General features: G+C 42.4%; 1 protein-coding gene across 2 annotated transcripts in view; it reads left to right on the top strand.

The window, feature by feature from the left end:
• Positions 1–264: 264 nt before the first annotated feature.
• CHN2 (chimerin 2) overlaps positions 265–16015 on the top strand; it is a 212797-nt gene continuing 197046 nt past the window's right edge. The window contains exon 1 of one of the 2 annotated variants that reach the window (XM_084858443.1): positions 265–1016. In XM_084858443.1, the coding sequence (XP_084714569.1) occupies positions 968–1016 (49 nt within the window). In that variant the 5' untranslated portion in view covers positions 265–967. The remainder of the gene's footprint in view (positions 1017–16015) is intronic. The other variant, XM_084858444.1, reaches the window with a different exon arrangement.

The raw sequence follows: 16015 nt of genomic DNA, 5'->3' as shown, positions 1-16015 counted from the left end.
GGTCGCGTAGTTTTGTGGCAATCCATGGAGAATGAGGGGGATGCCATTAAAAAAACACAAACACGTTTTGTGGCAAACGCTGGCATTACACTTGTAATGGCATTACACTTGGAGCGGGCCTCCAAGGAAGACTCAAAATAGTAACTATGAAGCAATAGTCCCACTCCTTAGGCGAGACGGGAGCCGAAAAGATCAACAGGCGCGAGCTGACCCTCAGGGCCGCGGGGGAAGCGCCTCCCCAGGCGCGCCGCGCCGCGCCTCGCCTCCCCTCCCCACAGGAGGCGGCGCGACCCGCCTCCGCTTTCCAATGCTGGACCAGCGCTGGCACATGGAAGGAGCCGCGCTTGCTGTGCCACCCCGCCGATGCCAGCAAGCGCAGGGAGCCGCGGCCAGAGGCGCGGAAGGCTCTGGCCGGCCGCTTCCCTGCGCCACCTTCGTCTCCCGCCCCGGGCTCTGCGCTTGAGCGCCGCTCTGCCCCCTCAGTAGCCCCGCGGGCGGCAGCCTGCCCTCCTCTCCGCCGCTTCCTTTGTGTGTGTGAGGGGAGCTGAGGCGGTGGCGGAGGAGGAGCCGCTCGCTGCCGCGTTTGTCAAGACGGAGCCGCTCAGGCGAAGGGAGGGGAAAGGCGAGGAGGGAAGGAGCTGGCGGGGCGGCTCTAGTCACCGGGGAGCCTCTTTTTCCTCCGGCGCAGGGAAGGGAACTGGACGCAGCGCGGGGCCCTTCTTTGGGCAGCCAGAGCGGCTTCTCCCCCTGGCGAAGGCTGAAAGGGGCGCAAACGACCCACCAGCAGCAGCGGCAGCACGTTGTTTGGCTGAGCGGCAAGCAGAGCCCGGGCGGCGGCGGCGGCTGTTGCGGCTGCTGCTTTGCTCAGCGCGGCTCCCGCAGTTTGCCATGGGTTGGCGGCGGCAGCGGCAGCCGGGCAGCAGCAGCAGCACCTGGGCTAGTCACTAAGGAACCCGAGGGAAGGAGGATGGCCACGTCCAGCAACTCCAGTTTGTCTGGCTCCTCGGTTTCCTCTGGTAAGTTTAACTAAAATCCCTCCCCCTTTCCTCTCCTCTCCTCATGACAGGATTTTGCATACGTCCTGATTTCCTCTCACTTGTCCCAGATAGTCCCAAAGACCGTTTATTTGTAGCGTTTTCAGTTTAGGAGGAACGTGACTGCGATGACCTCTTCCCCACGAAGTTATTTTCTCTCTCAGACACGAATGCACCTCCACCCACGCCTGGATCTGTATGCAGAGGCTTTTATTTTATTGCACGTTGCATGCAAAAGGAAAGGGTAGGGAAGAAGAAAGAGCAGGTTAGAGACGCGTGTTGTTCTTCGACCTCTGAGGTTGGCAGCGGAGCAGATGTGAAAAGTTCAGTATCCGAAACCCTTTGCCCTTTTTCTCCGTTGATGATGGGATCCTAAGAGGTTGCTTCACCTTGATAGCAGTATCTGGTGCACAAGTGGAAGATGTCAGGGCTAAACCCTGAATGCCTTGTAAATCTACACCCAGGTCAAGCATAAAGATGAATAAATCACATTCTTTTTTTTTTTTCATTCTTTATTCCTGAGGAAAGGGCTTATTGAATTGGAGCACCAACAATCTCTAAAAATATCTGTGCTTGGCTGAGCAGTTAGTTCCAAGTGTGATTACACCTGTTCAGTTACCAAGTCCTATGGAGCAAGCAGTGCAATATCAGAGACCCAATTTCACCTTCTCTTCATTTTCTAACAGGGACTGGCTAAGTGTGTGTGTGTGTAATATACAGGGCTGAGTCAATCTCATAGCTGCCTTGTGGACATTCCTTGATTATATTATCTGGATGGTGACGAATAGTGACAAACATGAGACAGAGCACTTCTCAAATGCAGAGGAAGACAAGCCCTAATAGAGTTCTTCCATTCTTTGCTGTAACTTCTGGGTATCCTGAAGAGACAGAAGTTTCCACACTAGAGAGCTTGTAAACACTTCCTCAGTGGTAAATGAAGTAGATAAGTCCTTAGTGATTTTATCTAATTCAAGCAGAAATATATGCAGTCAGTGCAAATATATGCAGTATATGCTGAACAATGCTTGTTCAGTCAGAAGTAAGTCCTACTGATTTCTGCAGAGCTTGCTTTCTAGTAAGGGCACATAGGATTTCAGCCTTACAGTGCAATTCTATGCATGTTTACTTGGAAGTAAGTCCTGTTGTGTTCAGTGGAACATATCTCCTTGTCAATGTGTTTAGGATTGCAACCCGGGTAAAATATTTTCTCTTATTCCATTGAGTTCTCTCACTGTAAAGGCTCAGTAAAGAATTCTGTCACCAGTTTGAATGTTTCTTTAGTCTATAAAACTAGGTGTAAGTTATTCCTTTATTTAAACACTTCCTCAACAGTGAAGGAAGTAGACAAGTCCTTGTTAATTTTATCTAATTCAAACAGAAATATATGCAATACAAACTGATGCTTGTTTACTCAGAAGTCCTTTATTTAAATCTGTAGAATTCTATGCTAATAAGGAATATCAATGTGTATGTAGACTGGTGCTCATGAGGACTAGATTGGAATAGTGTCTTTGGCAGACTGAAAATGTAAGTAGTCCTTACCTGAGTATAGCCCATTTAAAAACCCATTGAGAAGATTTTCACTGTATTCTCTTACACCAAAATTATTGTTTAAAAAACAGCTAAATTGTGATGAATCTTGTGCATCTAAACTTATGAGATTCACATCGGTAGAGTAACATGCATTTAATTCAAGAGAGGTAACACACATATGAATGAAGAAAAACAGGTTTTGGTGGTGAGTCCAGAATGCAGATTTTGAGATGCTGAAGTTCCTGTTTCACTTCATGGGACTGAATGGCAGAACCTCAGAGGCTGCATTTTATGCTGAAGGTCAAGACTCTAAAATTTGAAAGTCAAAATCTTTATTTTGTTACTTTTGATATGTCATCTGCATTTAAAAAAAACCCCAGACCAAGTATGGTGTTCGCACGTTTCTAAATTGATCAGTTTGGGGCACAGGCCTTAAAGCCTCACCCCCCACCCCCAATCTCCATTCTTTTCTTCAATAGACTTTGTTCAAGAATAAGGTAAAGAGCTACCCTAGACGGAGTCTAATCAATATGTACTCCTCAAGTTCTTTAGCATTTCCTAGCCTTGTTACCAGTGTAGAGGGTGGTGACTGAACCTGTGGACCAGTATGTGAAAAATGTAAACTGTACTACTCATCTGTAGTCCATTTATAATATACTCAGGAGGCCTACTTACATGTCTGCGTATAGAGGGAGATAATTCACATTAAACTGTTAGGAATGGGTGGCTCTGTGGAGTTGGAAATAAGAGGCACTGGATACCATGCACCGAGTGAGTGGGTAAACACCAAAAAGGAGACAAGCCATGGGAGATTGAGGAGTGCGGAGAATGCTGTTTTGTTGGCAGTGTTCTTGAAAGCTGCTAGTCAGCATGAAGCACCATGGGACTGATGGGTAGAGAGGAATCCTTGTGGTCTTGGGGACAGAAAAACTGGAATCTTTGTGAAGCTTAAAACAAAAATGCCGCCTATAGGTGGCATTACACTGACTATAGTGATTGAGGATTTCTGTAATTCACTAAAAAAAATTACAAAGTATGGAGTAAAGATCCAGGGGCTTAAGGTAATTAAACATCTTTACTTCCCATTTGTAAATATTTTTAATCTTGGGAATATATTTTAAGGTACTCTTAAATGGGAAATATTTGTGTTCCTCGTTGAATCAAGGTCTTGAGCTCCACATTTGATGGATTGTTTTTCTTCATTTTGGACTGTATCTTTACTCCAAAAGAAATAGGTCCAATAAAAGATATAACCACCATATCTATTTCATATTCATAATTTTAAAATGTCAATATTTTCCCCCTGCAGCAGAGTTTCCAGTATCAGTGGGTCCAGCATATCTGACTCCATGCAGCCGCATTTTGGCTGTCTGTGGTTTTTATTTCTCAGAACTCAGCAAGTTTTTGAGCATTTTTAATAGCATTTAACCACAGAGTCCAGTTTTTTAAAAATGAGCAGCCATAGCATATTTGGGTTTAAGAAAATAAGTTTTGCAAATGATATATAATTATTTCTACTCATTTGACTTTCCATCACAGCATACTTGCAGAGGGAAAAGGACACATGACCTGTGAATAACAGTACCGAATCAACATAAGTACTGCTATTATTATTCTTACTACTGCTTTGCTAGATAGAGTAATCTATGCATTATCAGGAAAGGCTGAATTAAGAATCAGCAGAACAACTAGGATGAGGTGTAGGGGCATCTGCCACATATGCAGGCTGAGTAGGGGTACAAAATGTGCCTCAAACATAGTCATATCTTAACAATTGGAATAAAGTGAAATTATGTAATTGCTTAGTTTTGGTTTGGAATAATTAGATGTGCTTTCCATATGATAGCTGGAAAGCCAGATTTGCTAGATACCTTAGGGTAGGAGAACAGACAGAATGGCACCCTCTTTGGTTCTCTTTGGCTCTCTGCCAGCAACCAAACACAGTAAAGCACATTAAACGCTGCTAGTGTAGAGGAGAAAATGAGAGGGTTGTGATTCTGGCCAGTTACTGTTGATTGGAGGAGCAGCAGCCAGCAGGGTGTGTGTGTGTGTGTGTGTGTGCGCGCGCACGTGTGTGTGTGTGTGTGTATACACACATGTAAAAGCTTTTGCACTGATTCATTGTAGAGCAGCAAAGAGCAGAAAGTCTGTTTATTTATTTATTTAAAATATTTCATGGTCACCTTTCTGGGCAGAAGCCCTCACAAGGCAGATTACAACAATACATAAAAACAATTAAAATATTAAAAATGATTTTAAAAAATCGTCTGTCAAAGCAGAGAGAACTAAAAGCACAGAGTATAGGACTAGAACGGGGAAGAACCAGTTCATGAAGCTCACTGGGTGACCTTGGGTTAATCACCAGCTGTTAGCCTAACCTACCTCACAGGGTGGTTGTTGTGGGGATAAACTGGGGGAAGGATCATGTATGCTGCCCTAAGCTCCTGAGAGGAAAAGCAGAATATAAATAAATAATAGGGTACCACTCTGAAATCTATACTTGTATTTCTTCATTGGCAGAGACAATTTCTTATAGGGCCATGTCAGAGCTCAGACCCAGCTATTGTTTGGCGAGGGCTGGTTGAATGAGAGAAAGGCCAACAAAGTAGCCAACAAAGAACACAGTCTCCCAGTTGCTCAAACAAACAAGCCAGTCTGCTCTGGAAGCTTTTATAAGAGTCAGGAGCCTGCTCTTGATTGTTGTTGGTGTAAAGAGATCAGCTGGGCAGGTACTTTCTCGGCAGTTCCCTTCTTTTGCTACATACCTGTCTGACATCCCTCAGGATACTAGTTCAACACCTGCTGTGGGCTTGATCCTGACAGGCTGGAGCAGTTTTGCCATGTGGGTGCTTGCCAATGGACAATTACAAACTTGCCATAGATAAATACATTAGTGGGAAATTACAAGGCTGTGTTATATTATCCTATATGAGTTTCATTAAATACTTGTTTGGAAAGTGTAATATATAATCATCACAAATGTGATCTGAATCTGCATGTGTTTAGTAGCTACTCTTATAATTGCCAATGTCATTGTAATAGTACCTAAACATTTTTTTTGGATTAGTGTATGTTGAAGATTTTGATCCTAAGTAAGCATTGTTGAAAGAATGGAAACTGCTCAGAGATGGAGCCACCCATGCTGTCACCTACCTGTCAGTTACCATTTTGATTCTTCTTTTTGTAATTCTAAAAGGCATGAAATTATTCTGTCTTCCACTTGATGTATTTATAGCTAGCATGTATGGTTTAGATGAAAGGTCTGAGCAGTCAGGTGAAAAACTGTGTGCCACTTGATATGGTTTGGGTTAGGGATTTTTGCTCTGCTGGTTACGGTACAAGCAGTTCAACTTGTTGCCTGATCCTTTCACCTGCTGCACTGAAGCAGCAGAAGCCTGTGCAATTAAGTGGAAGGATTTTAGCTGCAGTGTAAGGGCACAACCTGGGCCCTTTCAGTGACAGCAGGATCACCTCTATGCAGGTAATCTTGGCAAAATATTGTGTGTGTGTGTTTTTCCTTTTAGGTCATCAACAGATAAGAAAGGGGTATGCATACTAGCAATTTTTTATGTAGACCGGTACCTTTTGTGCCAAATTAGCAACGATAAGGGCTTTTTTGTGGCATGTGACAGGAGTAGTTAGGATTTAGTTAGACGACTATTCTAGAAGGCTATTGAATGCATATTTTGGTTACAAGGATGTTGTGATGCCACGTGGTGTCTCTAAGGCTCCTCATGCCCTCAAGTTGTCCTAGAAACCCTGGCAAGCCAAGAGTCTCCTCCTCACCATGCTCAGTTATACAGGAAATGTTAAACTTGTCTTTCCCATGTTAGATCACCATGTGCAAGTTAGCGGAACCACTGCCAATCAGAGTAAACAAGTGTCTGTGTTTGTACACAATGCTAAACCAATGTTTATATTAACCATGGTTTGTTGAACAAGCTAGCGCTAGTCTTGCAGACAAGCAAAGAAGTCACAGCTTGTTCAGCCAATTCCTAATTTATTTTCCTTCTACCTCTTCTGCCAGTATCCCAAACACCCTAGCAGCAGTAAAGACTGATCTAACTGTATGTTCGTGGGTGGGTGTTTGTTTATTGTGAGGTAGGGGCTTTTTCTGGGATATATGTATGGGAGGGTTTGCTGTGGGTTTGTGGTTGTTGGTGTTTTTTGCTTGGTAACCAATCTTTTGTATCAATACTTTGTTCCTTTTGAAAGTTTATCATTTTCACTGTGTTGGTGTAACAGTCAGGTTATCCTGCTTAGACTAAAGTTGTTGTAAAGTAAACTTTAAACATGCAGTTCTTTGTAGATATTCCTAAAGTACACATAGGCTCCTTAAAGTTTTTCTCTTGATGCAAAGCAGCAACAAAAAAGCCTAGACGTCTGGCATGGGTGGAAATCTAGATAAGGGAGGAATTGGGTTATAAGGGATTATCTGTTATTTAGATAAAGGAGAAAGACTGTTGCCAGGGTGAATTTGGAAGGATGAAGAGTTCAGGAAAAAAGCACAAAAGAACAATTTAGCCTGAGAAGCAATTCCTGTTTTTGCCTCACGCCTCTGTGGATTGCTCCACTTGGGTGGAGCACAGAAACAAGCCAGGAATAAGCCAGGATTCTAGATTCAGATATAAAAAACAAACCACAGGTAAAATAAGCCAGGATTCATAAACAAACTTCAAACCATGGTTTCAAATTGGGGTTTGTTGCCAAAAGGTAAACCATGGTGTGTTGCCTGATGTGGGTTCAGGCATTAAAACAAACCACAATTAGGCTAAACAATTCCTGATTTAGTATTATGTGCGAATCAGATATTAGACTAGATGGACAAAAAGCCTGATCTAGTATAGGGTAGCTTCTTGTGTGCATATTGGGGTGCAGTGGGACTCAGGATGTGTGGGACTGAGAGGAACATATGAGGAACTGATACAGACCTTTTAAATTAGGTCTGGCTCCTTTGGTCCTAATCAAGGATTCAGCCAGGTGGCGGCAATAGAAATACACAGATTTTCTTGGGCATAATAACAGATTATTCTATTTACATAATAAGTAGCAATTGAGCATTTTGGAAGTTACATTTTGTTTCCAACAACAACAAAAAAAGATTGGATAGTTTCTTTCCCCCCAAATTATTTTGCCTGCTCCAGTGGGTGCCAAACTCTAGTGGTTATGTAGCCTTTCATTTTAGGAATACTTTTATTTTATTTATTTATTTATTTCTATACCGCCCAATAGCCGAAGCTCTCTGGGCGGTTCACAAAAACTAAAACCAAACAACACACAATAAAACAATTTAAAATATATAGAACATTAAAACCACAATATAACAATACAACCACAATAAAACCTAGCAGCAGTACAGGAATTTAAAATACAGATTTAAAACAGCAAAGATAAAAATTTAGAAAGCTAAAATGCCTGGGAAAATAAAAAGGTCTTCACCTGGCGCCGAAAGGAATACAATGTAGGCGCCAGGCGAACCTCACTAGGGAGCTCATTCCAGAGCTGGGGTGCCACAACAGAAAAAGCCCTCCTCCTAGTAGCCACCCGCCTCACTTCCTTTGGCAGGGGCTCACGGAGAAGGGCTGCTGCTGATGATCTTAAGGTCCGGGCAGGCACATATGGGAGGAGGCGATCATTCAGGTAACCTGGCCCCAAGCCGTTAAGGGCTTTGAATGTTAACACCAGCACTTTGAATCGGGCCCGGAAATGGACCGGCAGCCAGTGCAGCTGGAAAAGTACTGGCGTAATATGAGCTCGCAGGCCAGTCCCTGTTAACAATCTTGCTGCCCTATTTTGGACCAGCTGAAGTTTCCGGACCGTTTTCAAAGGCAGCCCCACGTATAACGCATTGCAGTAATCCAGACGAGAAGTTATCAGAGCATGGATAACTGTAGCTAGGCTATCTCTGTCCAGATAAGGGCGTAGTTGGTATACCAGCCTAAGCTGATAAAAAGTGCTCCGTGCCACTGAGTTCACCTGTGCCTCAAGTGACAGTTCTGGATCCAAGAGCACCCCCAAACTACGAACCTGATCCTTTAGGGGGAGTGCAACCCCCTCCAGAACAGGTTGATTATCACCTAGCCGGGCAGACGAACCACCCACTAACAGTACCTCCATCTTGTCTGGATTGAGTTTCAGTTTATTGGCCCTCATCCAGTCCATTACCGTGCCCAGGCACTGGTTCAGAACAGCCACTGCCTCACCTGGTTTTGATGAGAAAGAGAGGTAGAGCTGGGTGTCATCCGCATATTGATGGCACCTCAGCCCACACCTCCGGATAACCTCCCCCAGTGGTTTCATGTAGATGTTAAACAGCATGGGGGATAGAATAGAGCCCTGTGGAACCCCATGGCACAATTGCCATGGCACAGAGCAATAATCCCCCAGCACCACCTTCTGGAATCGGCCATCCAAGTAGGAGCGGAACCACTGTAGTGCAGTGCCTCCAACTCCCAACCCAGACAACCTATCCAGAAGGATACCATGGTCGATGGTATCGAAAGCCGCTGAGAGGTCCAGGAGAAATACTTCTGTATTGTATAAGATGAAACCATTTGAAATGCAGGTCAAATATTGTGATATTTCTAATAAATGCAGCTCTGAAAAAATGTATTTATATCCTTTTATTCATATATTGCTTTCTTCAATGTAAAATGTTTTTTCCTGAGCCTGTGGTTTCTGAAAAAGATGAGACATGTAAAGTAACTATTTGATACTTCGTGCATTAAGAGTCCCAAAAGGAATGTTATCATTTAACCACTAGGAGCAGAATCCAATGGGGCCCTCCCGCTAATTCCATTGTGTAAACGGGACCCACTGTGTATGCAAGGAAGATTTAGTGCTTCCTATGGGAAGCTCTGAAATGAGCAGAAACTCTCATTTCTGGAAGGAGACAGGTTGGCAGATCTTCCTTATGTGAGCTCTGCTGACCTGCCTCCTTCCAGAAAGGAGCATTCCTGACTGTTTCTGGTTGCCCTGGAAGTGCTAAATCGCCATTGCACAGGTAGTGGGTGCAGGTAGTGCTTGCGCAATGGCAGGGTATAAGAGAATCGATGAGAACATAAGCACCCCTTTGGATTCTGCCCTGGAATTAAATATAAGGATTATTATTACGATTTATTACATTTGTATACCACCCCATAGCCAAAGCTCTCTGGGTGGTTTACAAAAGTTAAAACATTAAAATACAATATACAGAGTTTAAAAACCATTTACTTAAAAACATATGGACACTATATACAAGCAACATATAACTAAAAGCAACTTTGAACTAAAAACATTTTTTTAAAAAACCCAACAATAAAACACAGCTTAAAACAACACTGCTTAAAAATAGTATACAAAAGTGAGCAAAAGGAATAAGAGTTCTAAAAAAGGAAGGCCTGCTGGAATAATAGAGTCTTTAATGCCGGCTTAAAAACCTTCAAAAAGGTCAGCAGGTGCATTTCAACCGGCAGGTCATTTCACAACTGAGGGGCAGCAAAGGAAAAGGTCCTCTTGCGTGTGGCTGCCAATCTCACATTAGGCAGCCATAGCAGATAGGCCTCAGAGGACCTTAGGTGGCAGACTGGGACGTAGGGGAGAAGGCGGCCCCTAAGGTACCTTGGACCTAGACCATGTAAGGCTTTCAAGGTAAGAACCAGCACTTTATATTTTGCTCGGAAACAAATTGGCAGCCAGTGTAAAAATTTTAAAACCAGTGTAATATGGTCTCCACAGGATGTCCCAGAGACCAACCTGGCTGCCATGTTTTGTACCAGTTGAAGTTTCTGAACTAAATATAAAGGCAGCCCCAAGTACAGCACATTGCAGAAATCAAGCCTAGAGGTTACCAGCACATGCACCACTGTTACCAGGTCCACATGTTCCAGGAATGGGCATAGCTGGCGTATCAGCCAAAGTTGATAACAGGCACTTCTCACCATTGCCTCCACCTGGGATGCCAGGAGCAGGGTTGGGTCAAGAAGCACCCCCAAGCTACGAACTTGCTCCTTCAGGGGGAGTGCAACCCCATCCAGAACTGGTTGACATACCTCAGTACCTGAATTAGGACCCTTCACGATGACCACTTGCCTGGATTTAACTTCAGCTTGTTCTCCCTCATCCAACCCATTACCGACTTTAGGCAGTCATTCAGAGGAGTCATACCTTCCTTGGATAAAGATGATAAGGAGAAATAGATTTGGGTGTCATCAGATGTACTTATATTTTAGAAACATGTGCTTGCTTTCTGTTAACTTCAGCAGGGATTAGTGTGATTATGAGAATATTTGTTACCTCTGTTTAAACAGCTAGTTTAATTTGCCTGTTCAACAAGCAATGAAGCTTGAGTGGATTTAATTTAATTAAGATTAATTTAATAATATTTCATACATAGCATTTCCATAGTCTTTGTTTCCAAGAAACTTTGATGGCATTAAGGAATTAGCTTGTCTGAACCCTGGTAGCATGGCTTGTTGGAGGGGGAAACAACCCTTAAATAACCCAGTAACTACCTATGGGTTATTTGAGGGTTGTTTTCCCCTCCATGCCACCTGGGTTCGAATGACATGACAGGCCACCCCCAGTCGTGTGATTAGGCAAGTGGTGCCTGGCATGTGCCATAGCTTAAACGAGCCACTGCTTTAAGACATGGCGAACATATGAACTGGGTCATTGCTGGCTTAGAATGGCCAAGATACAACCAGAATGAAGAACTTTTGAGTCCCATTAATTTCAACAGGAAAGTTAACCATGTACTTGCTCATTTAAATCCATGTTAAAAATGTTTCAGCTTTGACCAAAACTTTGGCTGGGCTTTAGGACTTGGTTTGGGGACAGAAATTGCTTTGGTTGTCCTGTGGGATGATCTTTGCCAAGAGAGAGACAGGAGAGTGCAGTCATATTGATTCTCTTGGACCTCTCAGCAACTTTCATTACCTGGTATCCTTCTAGATAGGCTGTTAAAATTGGGTGTTGAAGATACCACTTGATAGTTTTTCCACTCCCATCTGTGTCCAATACCAGAAGGTGTTGCAGTGTCTTTTAGGGTTCTGCAGGATTCCATTTTCTCCCCATGCTGCTTGACCACCGGGAGAGGTTATTCAAAATTTTGGTCTACGATGTCACCAATATGTGGATGACATCCAGCTTTACTTTTCTTTTTCATCAAATTCAAATGAGGTGGTGGGTTTCCTAAATCAGTGCCTGAACACAGTATTGGACGATGTCAGGGGTGCAGAACTTGTGGCCTGTGGGTGGCCTTCCAAGGCCTTAATTACACCCCCCTCCTTTGTGTCGTGACCCTCTACTGCTGAGTTCTCCCCCCCCCCAATCATACAGATTTCTCCTTTTCCCACTGCTGGTGGTGGCAAAGAAAGAGCAATATGGGTAAGGATGTCTGGGAAAGGTGATCTGAGTGATGCAAGAAGAGAGTCATTCTCTTCTTCCTCTGCTCAGATTGTGCTCCCATCTCTGTGTACAGAAAAGTGATCTGGGTCATGGAGGAAGAGAGCTGGTCCCTTCCTCACTGTCTCAGTGGGATTGGTTGTGTGAGTGTGTGTGCCCATGCATGCCAGCATCACATGCAGCCCCTGACAATGTATCGGATGTTAGTCCTTATTAGAGTAGATCCATTGAAATGAATGAGACTTAACTTAGACTAACATTGGATATAGCCCATTGGATTCAACTCATGAAGGCTAATAAACTGAATACAATCAAGATGGAGGTACTATTGTGGGTGGTTCACCTATCCAGGTGAGTGGTGCTCAGTCTGTTCAGTAGAGGGTTGCACTCCCCCTAAAGCAGAGGTGGGGGACCTTTTATCTGTTGAGGGCTGCATTCCCTTGGGGGTAATCTGTTGGAGTTTGCAAGGCAATGATGGGTGGAGTATAGCCAAAGTGGTGGGACTCTCTCTTCCCCCTCTCCCCCTCCCCACCCAGCAAGCTGCTGGAAGATGGACGGATTGCTCTTATCACAAGTCTGAACTGGTGCTCATGAAACGGCCATGGAAGTGTTCCATAACATTTTATCTGCTAGAATTTCTCAACTGGAGGCCTTCACATGTAGAGCGAATCTACATATCCTTGGTATTAAAGACGTGGCTACTGATATAGGCTTGGTGGAATTTATGGATAAACTTTTGCACGAGCTATTTGCTTTACCATCTGATTTGTTACTTGATATTGAGCATGCATATCGTGTTCCTGGTTCAATACGTGGCATTAAAGGGACTTTTGGGACTGTTATTGTTCAATTTTCATGAGTCTCTACAAAAAGTTATCTTATACGTCTGGCAAGAGAATGAGGTGAGCTTCGGTGGGGACTAGCAAATGACAAGATTATGCTCTTCCCGGATTATACTAAAGATCTTGCCAACAGAAGAAGGCAGTTCACCAAGGTGAGAAGTCTGGCAAAGCAGATTAACCTGCAATATCATATTAAATATCCAGCTACATTTTGCATTCTTTTTGAAGGCCAGATGAAAAGATTTTTGGATCCTGATGCTGCAGAATCATTTTTAATTGTTATTAAAATTAAAACAAGGGAACCAACTCTCTCAGCCTCTGGAGTTGGAACTTAGCCATCTTTACTGTTCTTTTGAAGTGCTGTTTGGGCTATAGCTGCTAAGATGTTCAGGCAGTTTGCCAGAGTAAATGTCTGCATATTTCTGAGGGTTTTTTCCTCCTTTTTTGTATTATATTGTAAAATGCCTATTTGTGTGTGTATGTGTGTGTACACATATAAATATATTTTTAGATAAGATATTACTTAAAATATACAAATGATTTGCTTTTGTTTTTTTATTTCTTATCTTTTTCTTAAACTTTTTTCTCTTATTATCATTATCATGGGATTATTATTATTACTATTCTTGTTGACTAACCTTTTAATGTTTATTAATATGCATTAACTGAATGGTATGGATTGCTTGCTCCCATTCCTTTGCTATAAAACCGAGGTTATGATCCTGAAAGATAAAGTTCACCATTTGTGGTGTAGTGGATTGAAGAGTTAATAATACTTGCAATATTTGGAAGAATGCTGTATAGGTATAATCTGCAATTGGACTTATATTTGGATATTTGGTCTGTTCTTATTGAAGCTTAATATAATCCTTTTTTTTTCTTCTTTTCCTTCTTTTGCTATCCTCCCTTTTTTGTTTTTTTCCCCCCAGAATACTGTACTGTTAGAAACTGAAGATTCTGATTATGTTGTTGGTAGTGTTTATTTCATTTATAAAAATAAAAAAATAGATTAAAAACAAACAAGTCTGGTCACTTGCAGAGGGATTTTGAAATTCGGCTGTATGTGGCCTTAGAGCCACCAGTTGCCCACCTCTGCCCTAAAGGATCAGGTTTGCCATTTGGGGCTGCTCATTGATCCAGTGTTGTCATTAGAGGTTCAAGTGACATCTGTAGCGTGGAGTTTCTTTTATCAGCCTAGGCTGATATGCCAGCTGTGGCCATACCTGGGTGGAGATAGCCTGGCCACAATTATCCATGGTTTGGTAGCCTCCTGTATAGATTATTGCAATGTGTTGCATATGCAGCTGCCTTTGAAAACAGTTTGGAAATTACAGATGGTCCAAATTAGAGCTGCAAGACTGATAAATGGGTCTGGGCAATTTGATGACATCACACCAGTGTTTTATCAGTTACATTGCCCCGGAGTACATTTCTGGGCCCAATTCAAAGTGCTAGTTTTGATCGTAGACCTGCAGTGTTGATGAATGAGTGCTGACATACCAGAGCAACTCACCAAACTCTGACATCCTGGTACTGTTGCAAGTATGTTAGTATTGGCCATCGCTGGTGTTCATAGTTCAGCTACTAGTTCATTGATTACAGACCTTTAACCCTATTGATCCTGAAATGTCATGAAACATGGAAGGCAAGCAGAGCTAAAGCTGCAATCCTAAACATACTAGGGAATAAGAACCAATAAATACAGTGGGGTTTGTATTGCTTCTCAGTAAACATGCACAGAATTGTGCTGTTAGCCATTTGAGCTACAAGTGGCTTACACAGGAAATTTGATTCAGGCTAAATAATACGATTTATTATGGTTCAGGATGACATGTTGCATTCTGTTGTTGTTTTCAGGATCTTTGAAAATAATTTCATAGTTCTAGCTTTTTGACTGTTACATTATAGAAGGGGTTTGGAGCGTCATAAACGCTCGATAAAAACAGAATTCTGGAGTTTTGTATAGCCTGATCCTAGACATGTTTACTCAGAAGAAAGCTTCATAAAGTTGAACAAGACTTACTTCCAATTGACTGTGCACAGGATTACAAGCCATTGTCCCTTTACATGGTTGTAACGTACTCATACTTAGTTAAGGATTTGGTGAGTGAATCCTTTCTCTTACCTCATTATACTGGAGGCGCGTTGACTAACATTTTGTGTTGCAATCATATTCATTGTAAAAAATCAAACTCTTTACCTTATCCAGATTGCAGCGTGGACAATGATTGACTGAGTGGCATGGCAGAAGTTATTGTCATCCTGAAGTGAGGTGTGAAAGGTGGAGGCAGGGAGTAATCTGATCTGTCTTTCTGTCCCTTTGCTTTTCTCCTTTCTTTTCTGACTATAGAAAGCAGAATTATATGTCCAATAGAGCTATGGTGTGCATTAATATTGCATGGAAAGCTCTTGCTGCAGTGAAATGGAACAGGATTTGTAACAGGATCACTTCTTTTGTAGGTGTATCCACAAAAAAATTGATGGTGGTTGTACACTGCATCATCTCTGTTATGACAGATTATTAGAACTGTTATGAATTACTCTTTTTACATGTTTAATTATAAGAATAAATTTGAGATTTCTGTTATTAACTATATTATGTTCAGAAATTGTAGCCTCGTTCTCAAGGTTGATCTCAAATTTCCCCTCTGGTGCTGCTAGGAATCTGTGGTGCTAATATAGATATACTGCACATAAATGGCTGATAGTACGTGGTAAGAGGCTTTCAGATAGTATACTTGCAGAAAAGCTTTACAGCAGTTGTCATGTGGGGTAGTAAAGTTTCAATTGGCCACAAATAGCTTATTTATAGAAGGATATTTATAAAGTTATCTGAATGACTGCATATATTACAGCCACCATATAGAAGCTGGCAGAACCACTTCTGTATAGCAGTGGTTCTACACAATGGCTATTATATGTGTACACTCCTTACATGGATTGACCTCACTGAATGAAGAATCTCTGTTCCAGTATCATATATTCTTAGTAGCCACTGCCATTGGTCTGAATGTCCTCCATATTGTAGGCATGATCTACGTGGTAAGAGGCATACATATTTTGTTGCTGTTTTGTGGAGCTCTGACCAGATATAAATGTTTATTGGCAGCCTTCACACTGGATGCCATAACTTGTAAAGATAGTATTAGTATTACTGAACACTGCTGTGGTGGGATTACATAGGAGTACTTCATGTATCCGATTCTGCTAGGGTTTGAG

Source organism: Heloderma suspectum, chromosome 5 (assembly GCF_057233095.1).
Source record: "Heloderma suspectum isolate Gila_16-S chromosome 5, 16-S_ref, whole genome shotgun sequence".
NCBI classification, from domain to species: Eukaryota; Metazoa; Chordata; class Lepidosauria; order Squamata; family Helodermatidae; genus Heloderma; species Heloderma suspectum.
Note: the sequence above shows the minus strand (reverse complement) of the source record. Positions and strands in the feature narration are given on the sequence as shown.